The sequence below is a fragment of the Aquila chrysaetos genome, chromosome 17 (genome assembly GCF_900496995.4).
Source record: "Aquila chrysaetos chrysaetos chromosome 17, bAquChr1.4, whole genome shotgun sequence".
NCBI lineage: Eukaryota > Metazoa > Chordata > Aves > Accipitriformes > Accipitridae > Aquila > Aquila chrysaetos.
The window spans coordinates 27,562,925-27,580,485 of NC_044020.1; the positions used below are offsets into that span (position 1 = coordinate 27,562,925).

Below are 17,561 nucleotides of genomic sequence, written 5' to 3' on the forward strand. Positions count from 1 at the left end.
TTCACAATACAACAAGGCTAGAATGCTGTCACTGATAACTCAGATGTAAAGCCAATGAGCTGCAATACAAAACTACAACAGTTTTACCCTTGGCAATCTCACGTTGCTGAAATGCAACAGTTATGAATACTTGTTAATTATTCTTTGTATTATGCAAGATTTTATATTTAAATGGGTGTCATAGGTGGTTATTACCTATTCAAAAGCCAAAAGGTTGTCTTTAAGACACATGAGGAACTGGAGAAAACACAACTGTGACGTGAGAAGTTGGTCCTAACACATCTTGTTCTAAAGCCTCTGTATTTTTCAAATTTTAATCATTGCCTAATGCTGTAGATGACACCTACTGGGCAAATGAAGGTCTGGCACATCCAGCATTCCACAGCCTTCTGAATACTTGGTTATTTCCTGAAATTGCTGACAAGAACAAATCCTCTTTACTCTCTGCAATAAGATTTTGTTGCACCCTTTACACAGGCAGGCAATTCATAACTGCAAAGAGGAAGGCCAGAAGTACAAACCCTCAACTCACTAGAACCTACAGGATAAAAAGTGGCTCTGTGTTTGCAGAGGAGGGGATGCCTAAATTGTCCTCCTGAGACTATTACTTTTACTGGAGTCTAAATAGTCCTTCTGTTTTGTTAGCTTTGTACAGAAGCAGGAAGACCAGAGCATTAGGGAAAATACCACTTACCGTTTTTTACCACTGGTTAATTTTCTTTTGCTTTGCAGACAACTATAATGATAACTTCGTTACACCACCCCATTACCAGTGTTAAACAATGAAATAGCAGTGTGTTAAGAGTTCATCAAATACAAGCAATACTAATGGCATAGTTAGAAAGAAAACACTGAAAATTCTCCCTTTATGTTGGCTAATTATTCACATTGGGACTAATAATAGACTTTTAATCTATAAAAATGATATTAGGTATATTATCCAAGTTGTTGCTCTTACTGCTTTCTAGAGAAACTGATTTGAAGAGCAAATTTCTATCAACTCAAACAGCAAAAGCACGCAGCCCAAACATTAGGGGTACTCTTCTCAAAATTTGTCTATATTCTGTATTATGCACTCATTGATATAACTCCACTGATGAAAATTCCAAGTATTTAGAGAAAAAAGCCCATAAGACTATTGCTCCACATTTGAACTTGTAAGAAGAAAAAAACTTCCACACATTTTGCATGTGCAGCTACAGTGATTAACTGCATATATTAGATATTTGCAAGCATAATTAGTTAGCTGTCTGCACAACTCAAATTACCCAGGAAACACTTTATCCTCCATGGTAATTGCAAACCTGATGTGCTGCAACTGCCCACGCCTTTTTGTGTAAAACAAGACACTTAAATATATGGAAAAATAGTTTAGGAATTTTAGTATCTTAAAAATTGATTCCATCTTTATTAACTTAATAGGGAAATTTCTAACAAACTTGCATTCAAATAATAAAAATAAAAAAAAAAAAAAAAAGAAGAAAGCTGCACATTCAGGAGTGGTCCAGAACTTAGCTCTGCCCATGCAGAAAATAATGCCACATAGTAAGGTCTCCAGATCCCCAAAGAAATGACAGACTGGCATGTAGTTTCATGATTTTTTTTAACATACCAGTTTTTGTCAGCTGCTCAAGTTTCATAAGGGAATTCACTTCGGCCTATTGGTCTTTGAATGTTCACGTACATATTCTACCCCCACGTGATGAGAATATATGGGGCAGTGTGCTCCTCCCAACATCTTTGGTATTTGGAAAGCTATAGAAACTTTACTCTGTTTTGAAAGTTTTCTTTGCAGGAGAAAGCCCCGAATATAAAGCTCCCACCAGTTGAGGCACAGAGACCTTTCTCTCAGGCAGCCATACTCCATTTTCCTTTCTGGGACCATTAAGGTAAGATCTCACCAGGCACTGTTCGGGAGTTGAATATATTCGTGTAGAAATCTATCAGTAGTTCAGTGAAGAGATTCAGAGGTACCAGAGCACTCAGGGAGGCTGTTCCTTTTGATGGCCAGCTCAAATTCAAACCAAAGACACAGGCCAGGCTGGATGCTGTCATTCTGTTATATATGCTCTCCTGTGAAACCTGGAAAAACATAAACATGAATATGCAGACAGGTGCCCCAGAGAGTGAGAGACAAGACACCACCCTGTATTGAGGATGATTAAATGACAGGAGTAGGCCCTGGCCTCAGGTACATCACTGGCTTCTTAACAGCCTCGGGGCTGACTATGCAGCCTAGAGCTATGATGGGGCCACTGGAGTCTGTGTCCCTCAAGGACAAGATAAGATGTCAGTAAGTCAAGCAAAAAGGCTGAATTGTTTCTTTATGCTAGGAAAATTAATTGTTTTCAATCCTTCTATATGGAATCTATGGATATCTCTGCTCAGGGGCAGGGAAGGACAGCATAAACAGTGATCCTACCTGCTTCAGTACTAAGTCCTCTATAGAATAAACTTTGAGGACTTCAGAAGTTGTTTGCAAGGGTTTAGATTTTTTTTTTTTCTCCCACTGATGCATGACTTCACTTCCAAGTATCCCCACATCCACCCAATTCCTCTGAAGCAATGGAGGTGAAAATGGGCTGTAGGTAAAATACACAGCACTGAAATCTGTTCTGCACCTGGATGATGTGTCCTACTCCCATCTGTGGATGGGAGCCCAGAACTGGGTAGCAGAAGTATTTTTTTTCTCTGTGTGAGTTTGTCAGGGAATTTGTGTGTGTTTTGCTCTCCTGCATTGCACGGCTGGTATCTAAAGCCCAATATGGTCTGGGTGTCTTATCTGACAAGTTCTCTGTTATTGTAAAGAGCTAGCAAGCTGAAGGTGCTCTTGATTCCTCCTGACCTAGGTAATTCATCCAGTTCTCAGGCTGATGGTTGCAGTTGTTGATCAGTAATCTCTCATGGGAAGATCATGCAGTCACAAACTGCGATGTACAGGTTACTCTGAAGCTGTCATCACAGAACGGAACAAGGAATTATTGGGCAAAGTCTCCCATGTATTCTTTCTGCTACAATTTCGAGTGGAATAGGAAAGCAAAAATTCTACTTCTCACTGTCTCCATTTCTGCCTTGCCATAAAACCTACTGAAAAGGCAGCTCTGTAGTGCTATGAAAAGCCTAAGGGCACTAGAGGAAAATCTAAGAAACATTATGATCATGTGAACACTTCTTAGTGTATGCACAAACTCCAGTTGCCCTCTAACCGGTAACACAGGTTCCATTCCAGTCTATCTCCTACAGCACAGTCCCACCTTCCTCAGTGTGTTACCTACCAAGGAGCCTATTTGCTCAGCCATGAGGGGATGTAATGTCCTTTAGACAGGTGCGCAGGATGGAACTCTTTTCCTTGAGGGACATGAAGAAGCACTTATGTGCCCAAAAGCATAAAATTTTCTTCCTAACCATATTAATTTTTCCAATAATAGGTACTATTTTTCCTTCCAATCTTTGCCTTACACTTCTGGGACATGAGCTACAATGATGCTACTTCCACTACAAATGTTAAAGGCTTCAATTGTTTTTAAGGTCATGAAGCAGGGATGGATAAAGGAGGGAGATACTGGTGCCACAACCACCTTTTCAAAGGATTGACTTCACAGCTTGAGAATAAAAAGTCATCAGATTAAACGGCAATGCCTGCTTCATGACCTTATGCAAAACCCACATCATTCTCTCTAGAGCACGAACCACATATAACCTGCTGACCTTCACATACTGCTCTCAATGCACTATTTAACTACACAGAAAAACCAACAAGCCCATCTTGTTCATTTAATCTGCTTCAGATGAGATCAGCTCAAAAAAAGAGTTCATTATACTACAGCAATGTAGCAAAATCTAAACTACTACCAAAATAACTGGTGAGGGAAAATGATTAGGACAATGATGAGTACCCTGTTAACAAGGAGACGCTAGACCTAGGTATTACCCTGAAGGTAGCTGGACAATGAAGCTGGTGTTTGGATACTAATAAATATACAAGGTTAGGGACTGCATTCTGGCCTTTGAGTCAGGTGGCTCATACTGGCTGCATCCGCACTGTGTAATGTTGTACATGTGAAACCCCTGTGGACCCAGGAGAAATTATTTTTTGGTGTTTCTTTCAGTTGAAAGTCTCTAAAATAATGTGAGATCCTCAGCCTATCATATCGTGTTTTCTATTGCACAAAACCAAAGATATGTGCTGTATATCCTAAGGCAGGTACCTTAAGTCTATACAGGGCAGGTACCCTGTGATGGCACAGAAGCGTGTGGTATAGTACTGGAGGACAGTGGAGGGTGGAAGGAGCCAAACCTGTTGCAGTTGTCTTCCCCTGGTTTTTGGGAGTGTTCCCTGACACACTCCATCCCACAAGTCATGTACAGGTGCTGTCTTTAAGCGCTAGTTGAAACACACCCAGCTGTTGAAACACACGAAGCCGCTGCCTTTGAAGGCCAACATTTCAGCTCAAAGCAATAACACTGTGACTTGCTGGTAGAGCTAGATTTATTTTTTCTCTTTAGGCCAACTATTTCAAAGAATGTTTCTAACTCCCAAATGAAACCATCTCTTCCCACCCACCACCACTTTGTGAGCATTTCAAGGAGACAATCAATGTTGAAATGATCAACAAAAATAGCCATGACACAGCTTCTTCTGAGAGAGAAAATCCTTAACATAAAATGAAACAGTGATTATATCATCTGAAGCAGGGCTACACTAAGCCTTATCTGTGAGTCATCAATGAGGCTGACACTTAGGAATTCAAGGGAGACACAGCATGTTGCTTCACTCCAAAATGCACAGCAATCCCTTCCTCAGCAGATCCAAGAAAAAGTGTGCAAATTAATAATCTTTGCCAGTTCATCACGAGTTGCAAGCAAGGAAGCCTTGTCACACCAGTGGTAATGGCTTTATCCCTCCCCGAGGGGATCAGGCTTCACACCATCTCAACCCTCTCACTACTCCAATGCCAGATTTCTTTCTCAAATGACATGAATACATCCACTTCATCTACAACACCATCAGGGGCAGCTGATGTTTTCTTCCAACACTAGATGATGCAAGGGCAGCATGCAGTCAGCCAACCTCTTTATGGACTACCCCTCTAAATAACTGCATCCCAAAGCTACGTTTTATTTAAGAAAAACAAATGACATCTTTAGCATTTGGACTAAGCCCCTCGACTCCTTCTTTGATTCCCTCACAAAGTTAGCAACCATCATCTGTTTCAAGTGAAAACACACTGGCTCTGTCAATTTGACAAGCTAATAAAAGACAATTCTCCAAGGACCTGGATCGTATCTTTGAAGGAATCATCTGAACTTCACAGAAAAGTATTACAACAAAGAACTACACAGCTCCAGTTTGTTGGCTTTTTTCCCCCTTTCACTGGAACATGTATAGAAAACTCATTAAGTAACGAAAGTCTGTCCTCTAGAAAGATAAAACTTGTACATTGCAAAACTCATCACTGGGAATAAACACTGAAGATTTAGTGCCACATCAACAAATGTAAAATACACATCTTCACCATCCCAGAATAAAAGCCCAGCTCCCCCCAGCGAAATTGTGACAATTTTTGGATTCCACATCCTGGCATCCCAGCACCCTCATGGATACTGCAGGAGTGAAACCAGACAGCCACTACACTACCTAATGAACTTAAACAGTGAAATACAGAGGGTAGAAATAGCCAATTACCATCACATTTGAAAAATATAAGGACATCACCACCTCTTTGGTTTCTCAGTCACAATGCTGAAAGGAACTCCACAAAACATTTTCAAAAGAAAATTACTAGATATTAAAACGCCCCCACAAACTGACTGGAAATACAAGTTTCTAGCCCCCACTCTCAGCTACCTCGCAGACGTGCCAACTGCTTGTACCTGCTCCATGAGGCTTAGTCATCTAATCCTTCCCAGTTACAGATCTGAAGCATAGTTCATGGGCCCCAAAACCTTCTGCATTTTTTCTAGTTGGTCCAAGTTTGACTTTTTGAATTTGGCAGGTTTTTGCAATGTTCTTTCAGCCAAGTCAGCCACCCTTCCCCTGTATCAGGCATTACTGCAGGGACAGAAATAAGCAGCAGAGAAGGAAAGTGTGTAAACATGGAGAGGGGGCTGTATCAGCTGGTACCAAAACCAAAGACATGGTTATAAAAACACAATCTAGATGATATTATACAAACTTTCCTGATTGTTTAGCCTTAGACTGACATGGAAAACTACAATTACAGTTTTCTACTACATGGTTTCTGGCTTCAGAACTGGGTAACTGTAGCCCTCAGAGTGCTTTGCCAAGTAATTTGCAAGACGACGACTTTGAGCCCTTTAAGTTTGCATGTGCATTCATAAATCCACTTCACTGCATGTGCAACGCGGGGCTTGTGGAAAACAAACACTTGTTTGTGCACACTCCTCTCTTGTGAGATCAGCTGAGCAGGAACAGACATTTTTTACAGACATAATTCAGGGACTGACTTGTGAAAACCGGCCTTTGTTTTCCCTCTTGCTCCCGGTTGCCCAATTCTGCCTAGGGAACAGAGTCCACTGCATCTCCAAGAGGACCCTGCAAATCCCTCTCTAGCAGCCAGATGCACTGCAAAGTGGAGATGGACAGCTTATACCTTTCACAGCACACTAGGCTCATTATTGGCAAAATCAGTAATCTAAGGTTAAAGGATTTGGGCCTATTTTTTAAATTCAAGCCTGTTACTTCTGTAGGAGTTGCACTGTTTTGCTGTAGCACCCTGGGACTAGAAGGAGCTGTTTTATTAAGTAAGGGGGTTGAGACTGCAGAGAAAACAGGGTTTTTTTTCTTTTCCTCCTTCCACAAGCCTGTATCAAACCCGGAGTGTTCAAAACCTGTATCTAGTGATTACAATTCATCCCACTTCATGAAATTACCACAAGTACCTCTTGCACTACTCGAGGCTGAGCTCATGGAAGAATTAAATTGCCTCTTACATGTAAGAAGGTTGATGCTTGCAGGTAAAAACTAGGATTAGTGGTAGAGTGCTCTGTTAAAGTTTGAATTGTGGCAGCTTGTGCAGCACACCGATCTGCAATGAATAGAAATCTCTAGCTCCTAGATGGTTTCACATTCCCTTGACCTTTCCAAATGCAAATATTCCCCGAGACATTAAGGATGAAAAGCCACGGATCAGCAAAAATTGCAGATCTGAGCACTAGTATCAACTTGACGCTGTGCTTTACATAACAAGGCATACTCAAAAATAATGCTATGTTCTGTTGCCCAATTACAGAAAACACTATGTAGTACTTTTGCACACCTCATTAACACCTCAAGTGCTCAGCTCTTAAGAAGTGCATTGAGATGGTGCATCTATTATTGGAACAAAGTCACTTACACGATTCATAACACTGAGGAGAGATATCAGTTGCTAAAATAATAGCAAATGACACGAGGATTTCCTTAATAGCATTAGAGTTCAGCTAAGCAACAGTAAACGAACATGTGGGTATTATAGGAACCTTGCAAGTGCTGTCTGAGTGAGGGTTGTATCAATGTGTTTCCTTTAATCTTGCTTTTCTCTAGAGTTTTGATAGAAAAAGGGATTAAATGTACTTGTTTCTGAGATATGCTACTGCTAGAATATAGCAAACATGATTGTAGCCCAAGAACAGTTACTAAGGGCTAATTCCCCCGCTGGTGAAAATCAGCATCATTCCACATACATGATCGCTTTGGTGGGCTCTTAGGACTTCTGAAGGCTAGATCACTTGATTTAGGTGTCAGCTACACCATAATCCTCAATTTTAGCACCTGGGTTTGAAAAATGCAATCTGCAAAAAGCAATGCACTGGATAAGGCAGAAGGAAGGGAAATTTACACTCCTATTACTGTCTTTTCCTGCACATAAACTGGCAACCAAAGATACCACTAGGCTAACTGTAGAACTATTTGTAATGGCTGTTCCCCCAACCCTCAGACTTGTGGGGTTTCCAAAAATGGGTTAAAAAAAATGAGCAAATCAAAAAGTAGGACAAAAGACACATGATTTCATTTATCGTGAAGCATACCAAAAATCCTTGCAAAATGGCACGTTGGAATTTTTTCATTTAACACTGTAGTAAATTACAGAATGAAAGACTATTTTAAACAGGAAAATGTTATTTTTAAGATTTAATATAAAATATTTTGCTGATTGTTGTTCTAAAGCTCATTAATATTTCTATCATTAATATAAAATCATTATCATTAATATAAAATATTTTGCTGATTGTTGTTCTAAAGCTCATTAATATTTCTATCATTTTCTAAAATGACACTAACTTATTCGGTGTTTTAGTTGCCCAAGATTTATACTTTGGAGAAAAAAGGTGATTTCACCTAATTTTTCTCCAGCACTGAAAATTACACAACCACTATTTTCAGGCTTTTTTTCACTCCAAAATAGGAAAAAACCAAAAACCTAAATTAATAAAAACATACATTTGTGAATGTGGAGTGGAAGGGACAGGACTTTTAAATATTCCAGTGCAGGCACAGTTCCACTTAAATTTACACTGTAGTTTTCATTACATCTAAAGAATTTCATGGTGAAGGGATAGCCAGACCATTGTTTAGCACTGACTCTTATTAGAACTGAAGGGTTCTGCATCCTGAGTTCACTCCATTGGCAAGTACTGCACAACCACCTCACCATACTTTTAAATTATTCAGTTCTATTTTCTGTGGAGATGTTAAATGTTGCATTAACAAGAACAGATTTAGAAAGAAAAGACCAGCACTATTTTGGAAATTTTGCCTATACTTACCATATGGAGAAAGCATATCAGATATTTCAGAACAACGTAATTGTGTTCAGGAAGTCCTTGAATGATTTGTTTACATCTGGTGACTCGTAAACTGCTCTCCACACCTGCAATGTCGAAGTCAGTCTTAACTCCAAACCATCAAAATATTACCAAGAAATAATACCTTATTTATATCTGCTGGAATTACTTTAGAAACTCATCTGTAAAACAGACCACAAAATTCAGCTCTACTAACCTCCACGACCACAGTAACAGTTAGGGTTATCCCTTTGAATGTCCCTATCATATTTTGTATTATCCTGTATTTGGCTAAGACTAACTTCCAGAGTATTTTCTTGATTCAGGGAAATAGCCAAAATAATTTCTTTGTTAGAGAGGACTTTCAAAGGTCTTGATTTGAATTCCGTTATCTCTCCACGCACTGAATCCAGACGTCTGTTTTTTATGCTCTGATTTTATTCTTGCTGAGACATAGTCCTGCCCAAAATGCTCTTCTGGCACACTATTAACTTTAAAAACACTTCTGAGATTCTGCGATTCTGCAGGAAACTATTCTGTCTTGGCAAAAATTTATGAGATGGCCACTTGGGTGGGCAAGAATTTTCTAGAGATGAAACTGAGCAGGTTCATTAACTTATTTCTACAGACGGGCAAAACCAGAACTGGACCCCAAACTCCTTGCATCATCTAGACAGTCTGGGTGAGAATTACACTAACACTGGATTATATTTCAAATGCTGTACCAAGTGACTTTTTCTCTTTTTTTGCTGGAATATTGTAATTATTTTAGTACTGGAAGTTTAACACCAATTTGGAGAAAGGTCTGATGATTACAATCATGCCTGACCTAACCAGATGATTTATGCTGATGTTTTTTCTGCATTTGTTGCATTTCTCTCTCCCTTTCCCTGAAACAGCTATAGGTGTGCATAAGGATGTGTGCATGCACAAAATTCCAGCATGTTAAATGTTCCCTCAAGCTCTGAATTAAATACATGAAGCTATACTGTGGTGAGCTGTGTTGACATTTTTCCTACTGCAAAGCTACCAGTTCCCATAAAACACAATAATCTGAGTCCCAAGAATTTTTTTGTCAGCCTTCTGCAGAGTAAATAATGGAGGAAGTGTAGCAATACTGGGTAAAGGAACTCTTGTTAGCAGTTTTCATGACCAAAGAAGAAGTTCTTTGACAATTATAAGCTTCAAGGGTTTATTAATTTTTTTAGTTAGTCACTCGGGTAATTTATTTCACAGCTCCCGTCAATAACTCTTTAAAAAAATGTTTCAGATGAGACACTAAAGAGAAAAGCTTCACTATCATTTCAAAGTACTGTAAAGCAGAGAGACTGTATTTCTGGGTCTGCAGGTTAAGAGATGTAATAGATACATCACACACTGCTCTGGTGTCTTCCAGAAGACAGAATGAGAATTTTCAAATCATCCGAAGACAGCTGTGTGTGATCACACCTCTTCAAAGCTCCCTTCTGCACTGTATTCACAGAGAATACGACTTTGCTGCAGTCCAGCCTGGCTCTCAAGCTTAAGATCTTTTAAAATCAGGATATCACCACAGCACCAAGAAAAGATAGTGGACATCACACTGCATAACAAGAAAGCCCAAGGAGAAATTCTCTTAAACTCCACTTTTCAACATATTTTGTCAACATTTAAAACACCAGTAAACAAAAATAACATGGAATGAACATTTCACAGGTGCTTTACCAAGCAAAACCTCCCTGTGTTCCTAGGACAATGCATTGCTCTCAGATTCTTTTCAGACGTCTTCACATTTTTCACTTAGCTCTAGCACGAAGTAGCATCATGTCCACAAAGTCAGCACAAGATTAATTCAGCAAAAATTAACATTTATATATACTTTTTCCAAATTTCCCCTATTCTTTCCTCAGTTCTGAGTGACAATCCTTACTCCCTCCATTTCTACAACCTACCTGTGAACAGACCTGTTTTTCTCAGTGCCCTGAGATATTTAGTGTGTGGACAGATGAATCCTTGATTTGAAAGGTGGTGATTATACAGACTTGCAAATAGAAAACCAGGACAGGCCTTCAGAGGATTATGAACATGACCTGATTAAGTTCTTAATGGAAAAGCATAAATAAAGTTAATGATATGAAACAGTACATGTAGATGCTAGTGATGGGCGCAGTATAAGAATTTTACCTAGAATATGGTATATCTAGGTACACTAAACTTGCTGCACTTCTACACTTTACAAACATGTAGCAATTGAGATTTATAGCCCATCTGAATTATTTTTGTGCCCCACCCCAACAGCAACAGTCATTATAGTGATGATAACCTATACTTTGCAACAGCATCAGCCCATGGTTACCAGAGGTACGCTAACAGACTCTGTTGGAAGTTGTACTCCATTTAGATATAATTTCCTCAAAATGCAGGTTTTGGAAAAATGTGTGCTTGTGACTTGTGACTGGAAGTCCTGCGGGTTCCCTGCTAGCTTGACTATAGCCTGGATGGCAAAATACCAGTCTCCACAAATACTACATACTAACTCCCAGATATTCTGGGATCTCAGATATTCAAGCCCCATGTATTAGGGGGTTGTCTTGCCAGCATTATAACCTCCTAGTCCCCAACAAAGGCCACACAATTAAAGTTTTAGAATTCATAGTTTCATGTGGTTCCAGATCTTTAGATAATCAATGTCTTCTCATGGCTTTAGATCCTTTCTTCCCCAGTATATTATCCCATGGGAATAGTTCCAATAAAAACAATCCTCTCCCCACAAAAAAAAAAGGAAAAAAAAGGAAAGAAGCATACAAATGATGAACTAAATTTTGTTTCCACAATTCTGCCAATCCTGCTGCTAAAACTAAAGCTGCTTTGACATAACTTGCGTCACTAAGACTGACTCAGTGCTGTGCCATGACATAAAAATGGAGCCTTGACAGTGAGGAGTCTGATCCAATTCTTAATAATAAGAGTATGATACATAGATAAACCAGTAAACCTTGTAAAAATCAGAAAGGGTCTTGGTAACCCTGACCACCTTGCGCTGGTACAGATTATGAGGTCGTCCATTCGTGGCTGCAGTGAAGCACTAAAAATATATACCCATGACTGCGTCATGGTTAGCAAACAGCAGTGATTGTGAATTAGCCAGGTCCAGTTCAACTTGCTGTATAAATTTTTCTAAAACCTATTTATACTCACTGGTGATTCCAAGGATATGATCATAACACTCAAACGTTAGTAATGGCTGAGGGAGTTCCCTAAGGAAAGTCTTTAGGATAACAGCAGGAATATGGATATCATGATAATCATCAAAATTCACAGACTTGCCTAAAAGGAGAAAAAGAAGAAAAAAGGCGTTCAATCATGTGATGTTTTACTTTTTCTTTGAACTACTACTTAAAAACTGTTTCACAGTACATTTTAAACACAAAACCTCTTGGATTTCTGCTGCTGGTAACTCCTGGCATTTTCTTTTTGTATTTTTCATAGAGTTTTATTAATCTTGCTATAAAAGATTCTCCCCATAATGGCATTTCTTAAAATGACTTCATGGGGAATTTGGTGACTTTCAAAATTACTTCACTACATTTCATAAATTATTAGGTAAAATTATATTTCTTTGCCATAACCATGAAAAACCACCAGAGGCAAAATGACACAAAGACATTGTACTTCGTAACTAAAGTAATTCAAAGGGCATAGAGGCAATACAAATGTTTATGAAAAAACAGACCATTTTTGACTCAAACCTTATCATTCATTAGCTGCTACGGATTTTCTAAGCTCTGGTCTGACATCAACTGATGACTTGCTATTCAGTAAGCATAAAGTGCCTGTTGCTATCTTTCAGGTTTCTGTACTAGTGCTCTTATTATGATATTTTATGTTAGAAATGGTTTTATAATTAACTAATTACATGAAAGCTAGCATTTCTGTTTCACCAACAAAACCAAGACCAACAAAGCCCTCACACTATTACTGGTAACAGTACGGTGACAGCTTACCCTGATTGTAGAGTTTCTGAACATCTTTGATAGTCTGGATGCTGGCTGACCTTCTGAAGAGGCCCTCTACTTGTAGTCCTGAAAAAACAGTTAATGCAGGTCTCATCTGTAAAAGCTGTCACTCTCTTGTTTTTCTCTATAGGTTCAGTTGAAAACAGAACAGAGGGAGAAGGTTTGGGAACAAAGCCACTTGATACACTCATTTTTTGAGTAAAGTCAGATCAAATCATATTTCAGCATTGCCTACAGCACTTTCTTTAACATGTCTCATAGAAATACCACCACCTTTCCTTAAGTGTTTTAGAGTGTCTTCCCAACTATAATTTTCCTTTAAAAGTAGCTTTCAGTTGCACCTAATGACATAGAAGCAGGAGACCTAGATTTACCAGGCTGCTTATGTACCCACTCTCACTGAGCGTATCTGCAAACTGAGCACCAAACCATGCCTGTAAATCTGCTGTTCTCCTTTTAAATGCCTTAAACTTTTAGGAAGCTACAGAGGGTATTTGCAAAGATTTCCTAAGCTCCCTCTTCTGTCAGCGGGTGAGACAAGATCCATTAGGCTGGGGAATGTTTCATACGATCTTTGGATGGAAGAGCCTATTTCTTACCATTAGAGGGATACTGGCCTCCCCAGCTTAAAGGTAGATTGGGGCAGACCACTGCTCCTTCCACCTCTCTCTGGAAGTCAGCGGGACTTAACACTCCGCCTGCCCACAGTATTTTGAAATATGCGATTCTAGTCTTGAGACACTTCTGAAATATTTATCATAAATCTCCCGAAGGGTACCTATCTAATTCGCTTTCATGTCTTGAACTAACTGAAATCTGACATCAGCTACAGAGGAAAAACTTCAATAAAATGCATCCAATCAAGGATCTAATTTGGACCACAGCTTTCAAGGTAAGTTAGTTATGTGAATTATTATGCAAAACAGGATGAGGACAAGAAGTGTTACTTTTCTTGAGACTTGTGCTACTTCTTGCTTTTGAGTTTGGTAAAATTATCATGTCTCTCTCTCTTTCCTTCTCTCCAATTTGTGCTGTTCCTTCCACCCAGCAGGTAATGCAATTTGGCTCACATGTAGTCTCCCTTGGAGATTCCTCCTGGAAGCAGACTAATCTAAAATATTAGCCTATGCTGGTCTGACAAAAAAGAAAATTGCTGACATTTTGAGAAGGGTGGCAGACCACCCACTGACTTGGAGGGACTGCTGTACGTTTCTTTATGTGAGCGTGGAAGATCAGATTGACTTTTTTATTTTTTTTATGCTTACCTTTCAGCAGCTAAGTAGCCAGACTGAAACCAATATTTGTGTATTTCAACTAAAGTACACATGCATCTAGTTGCATGACCAAGAATCTCTATGCTGTTCTAGAAAAATTTTGAGTCATACATTAATGAAAGATACTCAGTCATTCTTGTAAATTCACCAAGGTTGCATGTGTATTTTATACAGGAAAAATGAGTAAATTACTACAAATTCCTTAATGAACCCATTTCGTACAGAATAGCATTCGTACTGTTCATGTGAATTTAGTTCGGTATACTAAAAGAATTGACAATGTACTATTGAAGTAAATTTTCATAGGCATGTTTCAGAGACTTTTGCAAAGAACCCCAAGCTCTGTTTGAAAGTGGTCCACTGACTAGATTTAGAAGCTTAGCTGGAGTTTAGCTGAATAGAGTTCCTAGTTACTTTCTAAGTACTTATGCCTTTGCCTGTTAAATTCCAGGTTGAATATTAAAACCTTAGCCCACCCACTCAGTTCTGGAAGGAGTATGACACTTCAAAATACAATGTCTAAGGACATATGTAGTTACTAAAGGAACCAAATGGACAATAATTATGATCTATTTGACCACTTGCTTTATTCCTGATCAGATCATGTTTCAGTTGAATAAAGTTATGGCAAATAACATCACCGTAGCAAAACTGTTCCATTATATTTATAGTGCAACCTGTCTAAAGACATGGTTTTTGAAGTGGCAGCTGTGAACAGCTAGCTCATCAAGGCATTGCCCTCAGCAAACAAGAAACACAATGATTTCCTGAGAATTTGTAGAATTTTATGCTGGCTGTCAGTGGACTAGAGGTTTTCTGTAGAAACAAGCCTTTCAAAAAATGGACATCATAAATGCTTTCAATTCAGTTTGCAGAAATTGGTTTAATGGTTAATGCTTTAATCTGATGTGAATCTCACTGTATATACTACGATGCAGTAAATATCAATTTTTAACATGTTTATGCCTTTATTGGCTAAGCTTTCAAGAGTCTAATTAAAGACATTAATCTGTAGCATAGACAGCAGCTGTACTTGTCTGGCCCTGTATCCCATCAACGTTACTGTAATGGCACATAACACTAAGCTCTTGCTGGATATGTTTTTTGGAGGTCTGAGGGGGAAAAAGCAACTTTTATCCTCATCTGCAGAAATCTGGGATACGGGCAGTATCAGTGCTTCTTCCAGAATTCATTTTCCAGGTCAGCTGAAACTGAATCAATATACAGCAATTTGTTTGATCACAGGTGGCAACAAGCCAACTACCAAAGCCCATATCTCCAATCCTTCCTACATTTGTGGGCAACCTATCCAAATGACGTGACACTAATTAAATGTAGGTTAGTGCAATTCTTAGGAAAAAAGAAAAAGCTATATTCTCCTTCTAAACTACAAGAACCGCAACAACAAAATAGCCACATCTTTGTTGCATAACAGATCCTCAGACCAGAAAATAATATATTATAGTGATTTTTAAATAAAGCATGGGTCATAACTTCAGCCTACTGGTAAACAGAAATATGAGTCAACAGCCATTATGCTATTGAAGGGGGAAGATGATGAGCCTGGGGACGGAGATAGTCATTTTACAATATATTTTTCTAACTTCTGTGATGCATATGAACTGAGCAGGATACTTTGTTTAGAAGTCTGTAAGTCTATTAATTGCTCTCAGCGCTTTCTGTGTTTAGGCAGGGCGAAGGAAAGCTACCTGAAAATATGATTTGCATGATGGTGTTTCCTGTGTCGCATAACCTGAACAGCATTAGCATATACCCCCAACTGGGGTCTCATAATAAGGGATGGGAAGGAGAAAAGAGACCTGAAGCCTTTCGTTGGTTATTCCACTGTGATGGATAAATACACAGCCTTAAACACAGTCAAGAAATACTTTCTCCAAACCTGTCTCTTCCTTTTCAGACACTACAGGAAAAAAACCCAGTTCTTGGAGCTACCATAATTAAGCTAACACGAGGTACCCACACTAAAATAAGATTAATCAATTTGTCTTCCTTTTGCAGACAAAAATACATGCCAGACCCGTGAAAGTTACAGGATGAGGAAACAAAACTGGCTGAAGACAATCCTGGGCATTGTAGCTCAAAGCATTCATTTCTGTCCTTTTAAAAAAATAATATTGAAGTAGCCTATTTAATTTCTGTTAGTAGTATTCTTCAATCAAATCCTGTTTACAGCATGACTCATGTCAGCTGTCTCTTTAAAAAGAAATATTTTTGTTTTGGTATACAAATTGAACTCTTTTGCCATTAATAGCCTGGGTAACACAGTCCATAAAGAATATCAACCCTGGAGCAGCAGTGCTTGCCAGAACACTGCTAGGGGATGACTGACATGAGCAGCTAGCCTGGGCTTTCCAGTTCTGATAAACACACAGCTGCATGTCACTCACATATTCTATCAACGCTGCAGAGCCTCTGTTGAGATAACTCTGCCCTGCCCCTCACAAAAAAAAGATAGATAGATAGAAAGATAGATAGAGATCAGTGGAGTTTTGCTACCCTGCACTAAACTCTCCAGACCAAAAAGAGCAAAATTTTATTTTAAATATTAAGTGCTGTACAGAAAAAATGTAGTGATGTGACTAGTGAAGGAGCCATCTGTATTCAATGAAAAGTGATTCTGCGATTGAGAACTTAACTGAGTAATTATTTAAATGTCAGTAATCATAAATGAAAACAGGCAGGCACTTCATTCCATATTGAAATTAGATGTCTTTTACCACAGCAGACAAAATTTCACAGTGCAATGACACAACTGTGTCACACTCCGAATTAATAAACTGTTGCTAATAATACTTAACCCCCTTCTACCCCCCCCAATCAGTTGTCCCAAAGGAAAGACACAAAAAATCAAAACTGGTAAAGATAAATTAAAGCAACACACGTTGTCACATTGCTGCAAACTTGTCAAATAAAGAGAGATGAGAAATTTACATTCTTTTTCTTTCAATCATCCTTGATTTGAGGGTTGCTGGCATCAAAAACCTTTGTTAATTTGTCTGCTTTCAGAAGAGAAATAGCGAAGAGTCAGCATCTGAATTCCTTCTGTCCCAAATTGAGTTTGGAAACGTTTCTTTTGACTGCGGTCCTGCCAAGTCTCAGGAAGTGTCCATCCTGATTTGGAAGCGGTTTTCATTCTCATTAATACAACTGATTTAGACATCTTCTTGCAGATTACCTAATTCTAGTAAGATTCCTTTTTAAAAATTAGAACTCATTTATTTCTAATACAAGGACTGATGAGTTTATAGCAAATTTTAATTGTCCACCTTCGATGTAACATCTTAAATGCCCAAAGTGGTGCCAACTGTGAATTTTTATGCTTAAGACAAATTTGAGATTTTTTTTTTTAAAGCTAGAATACAGTGCAGTTTGAGGAGGAGATTGCACAGCCTTCCTTTCCCTTGTACTCTGCAATGAATACAGAACAAGTGAGCGTGATGTCTGCAGTTTGTAAAGATGATTTGCACTGCGAGAAGGTGCACAG

General features: G+C 38.8%; 1 protein-coding gene across 4 annotated transcripts in view; it reads right to left on the reverse strand.

Moving 5' to 3' along the window:
* Positions 1-1,378: 1,378 nt before the first annotated feature.
* ARHGAP8 (Rho GTPase activating protein 8) overlaps positions 1,379-17,561 on the reverse strand; it is an 86,189-nt gene continuing 70,006 nt past the window's right edge. For all 4 annotated transcript variants that reach the window (XM_030040941.2, XM_041129620.1, XM_030040940.1 and 1 more), the window contains 4 exons: positions 12,771-12,848; positions 11,965-12,093; positions 8,770-8,873; positions 1,379-2,082 (listed from right to left, as the gene is read on the reverse strand). In XM_030040941.2, coding sequence (XP_029896801.1) covers positions 1,885-2,082; positions 8,770-8,873; positions 11,965-12,093; positions 12,771-12,848 — 509 coding nt within the window. In that variant the 3' untranslated portion in view covers positions 1,379-1,884. The remainder of the gene's footprint in view (positions 2,083-8,769; positions 8,874-11,964; positions 12,094-12,770; positions 12,849-17,561) is intronic.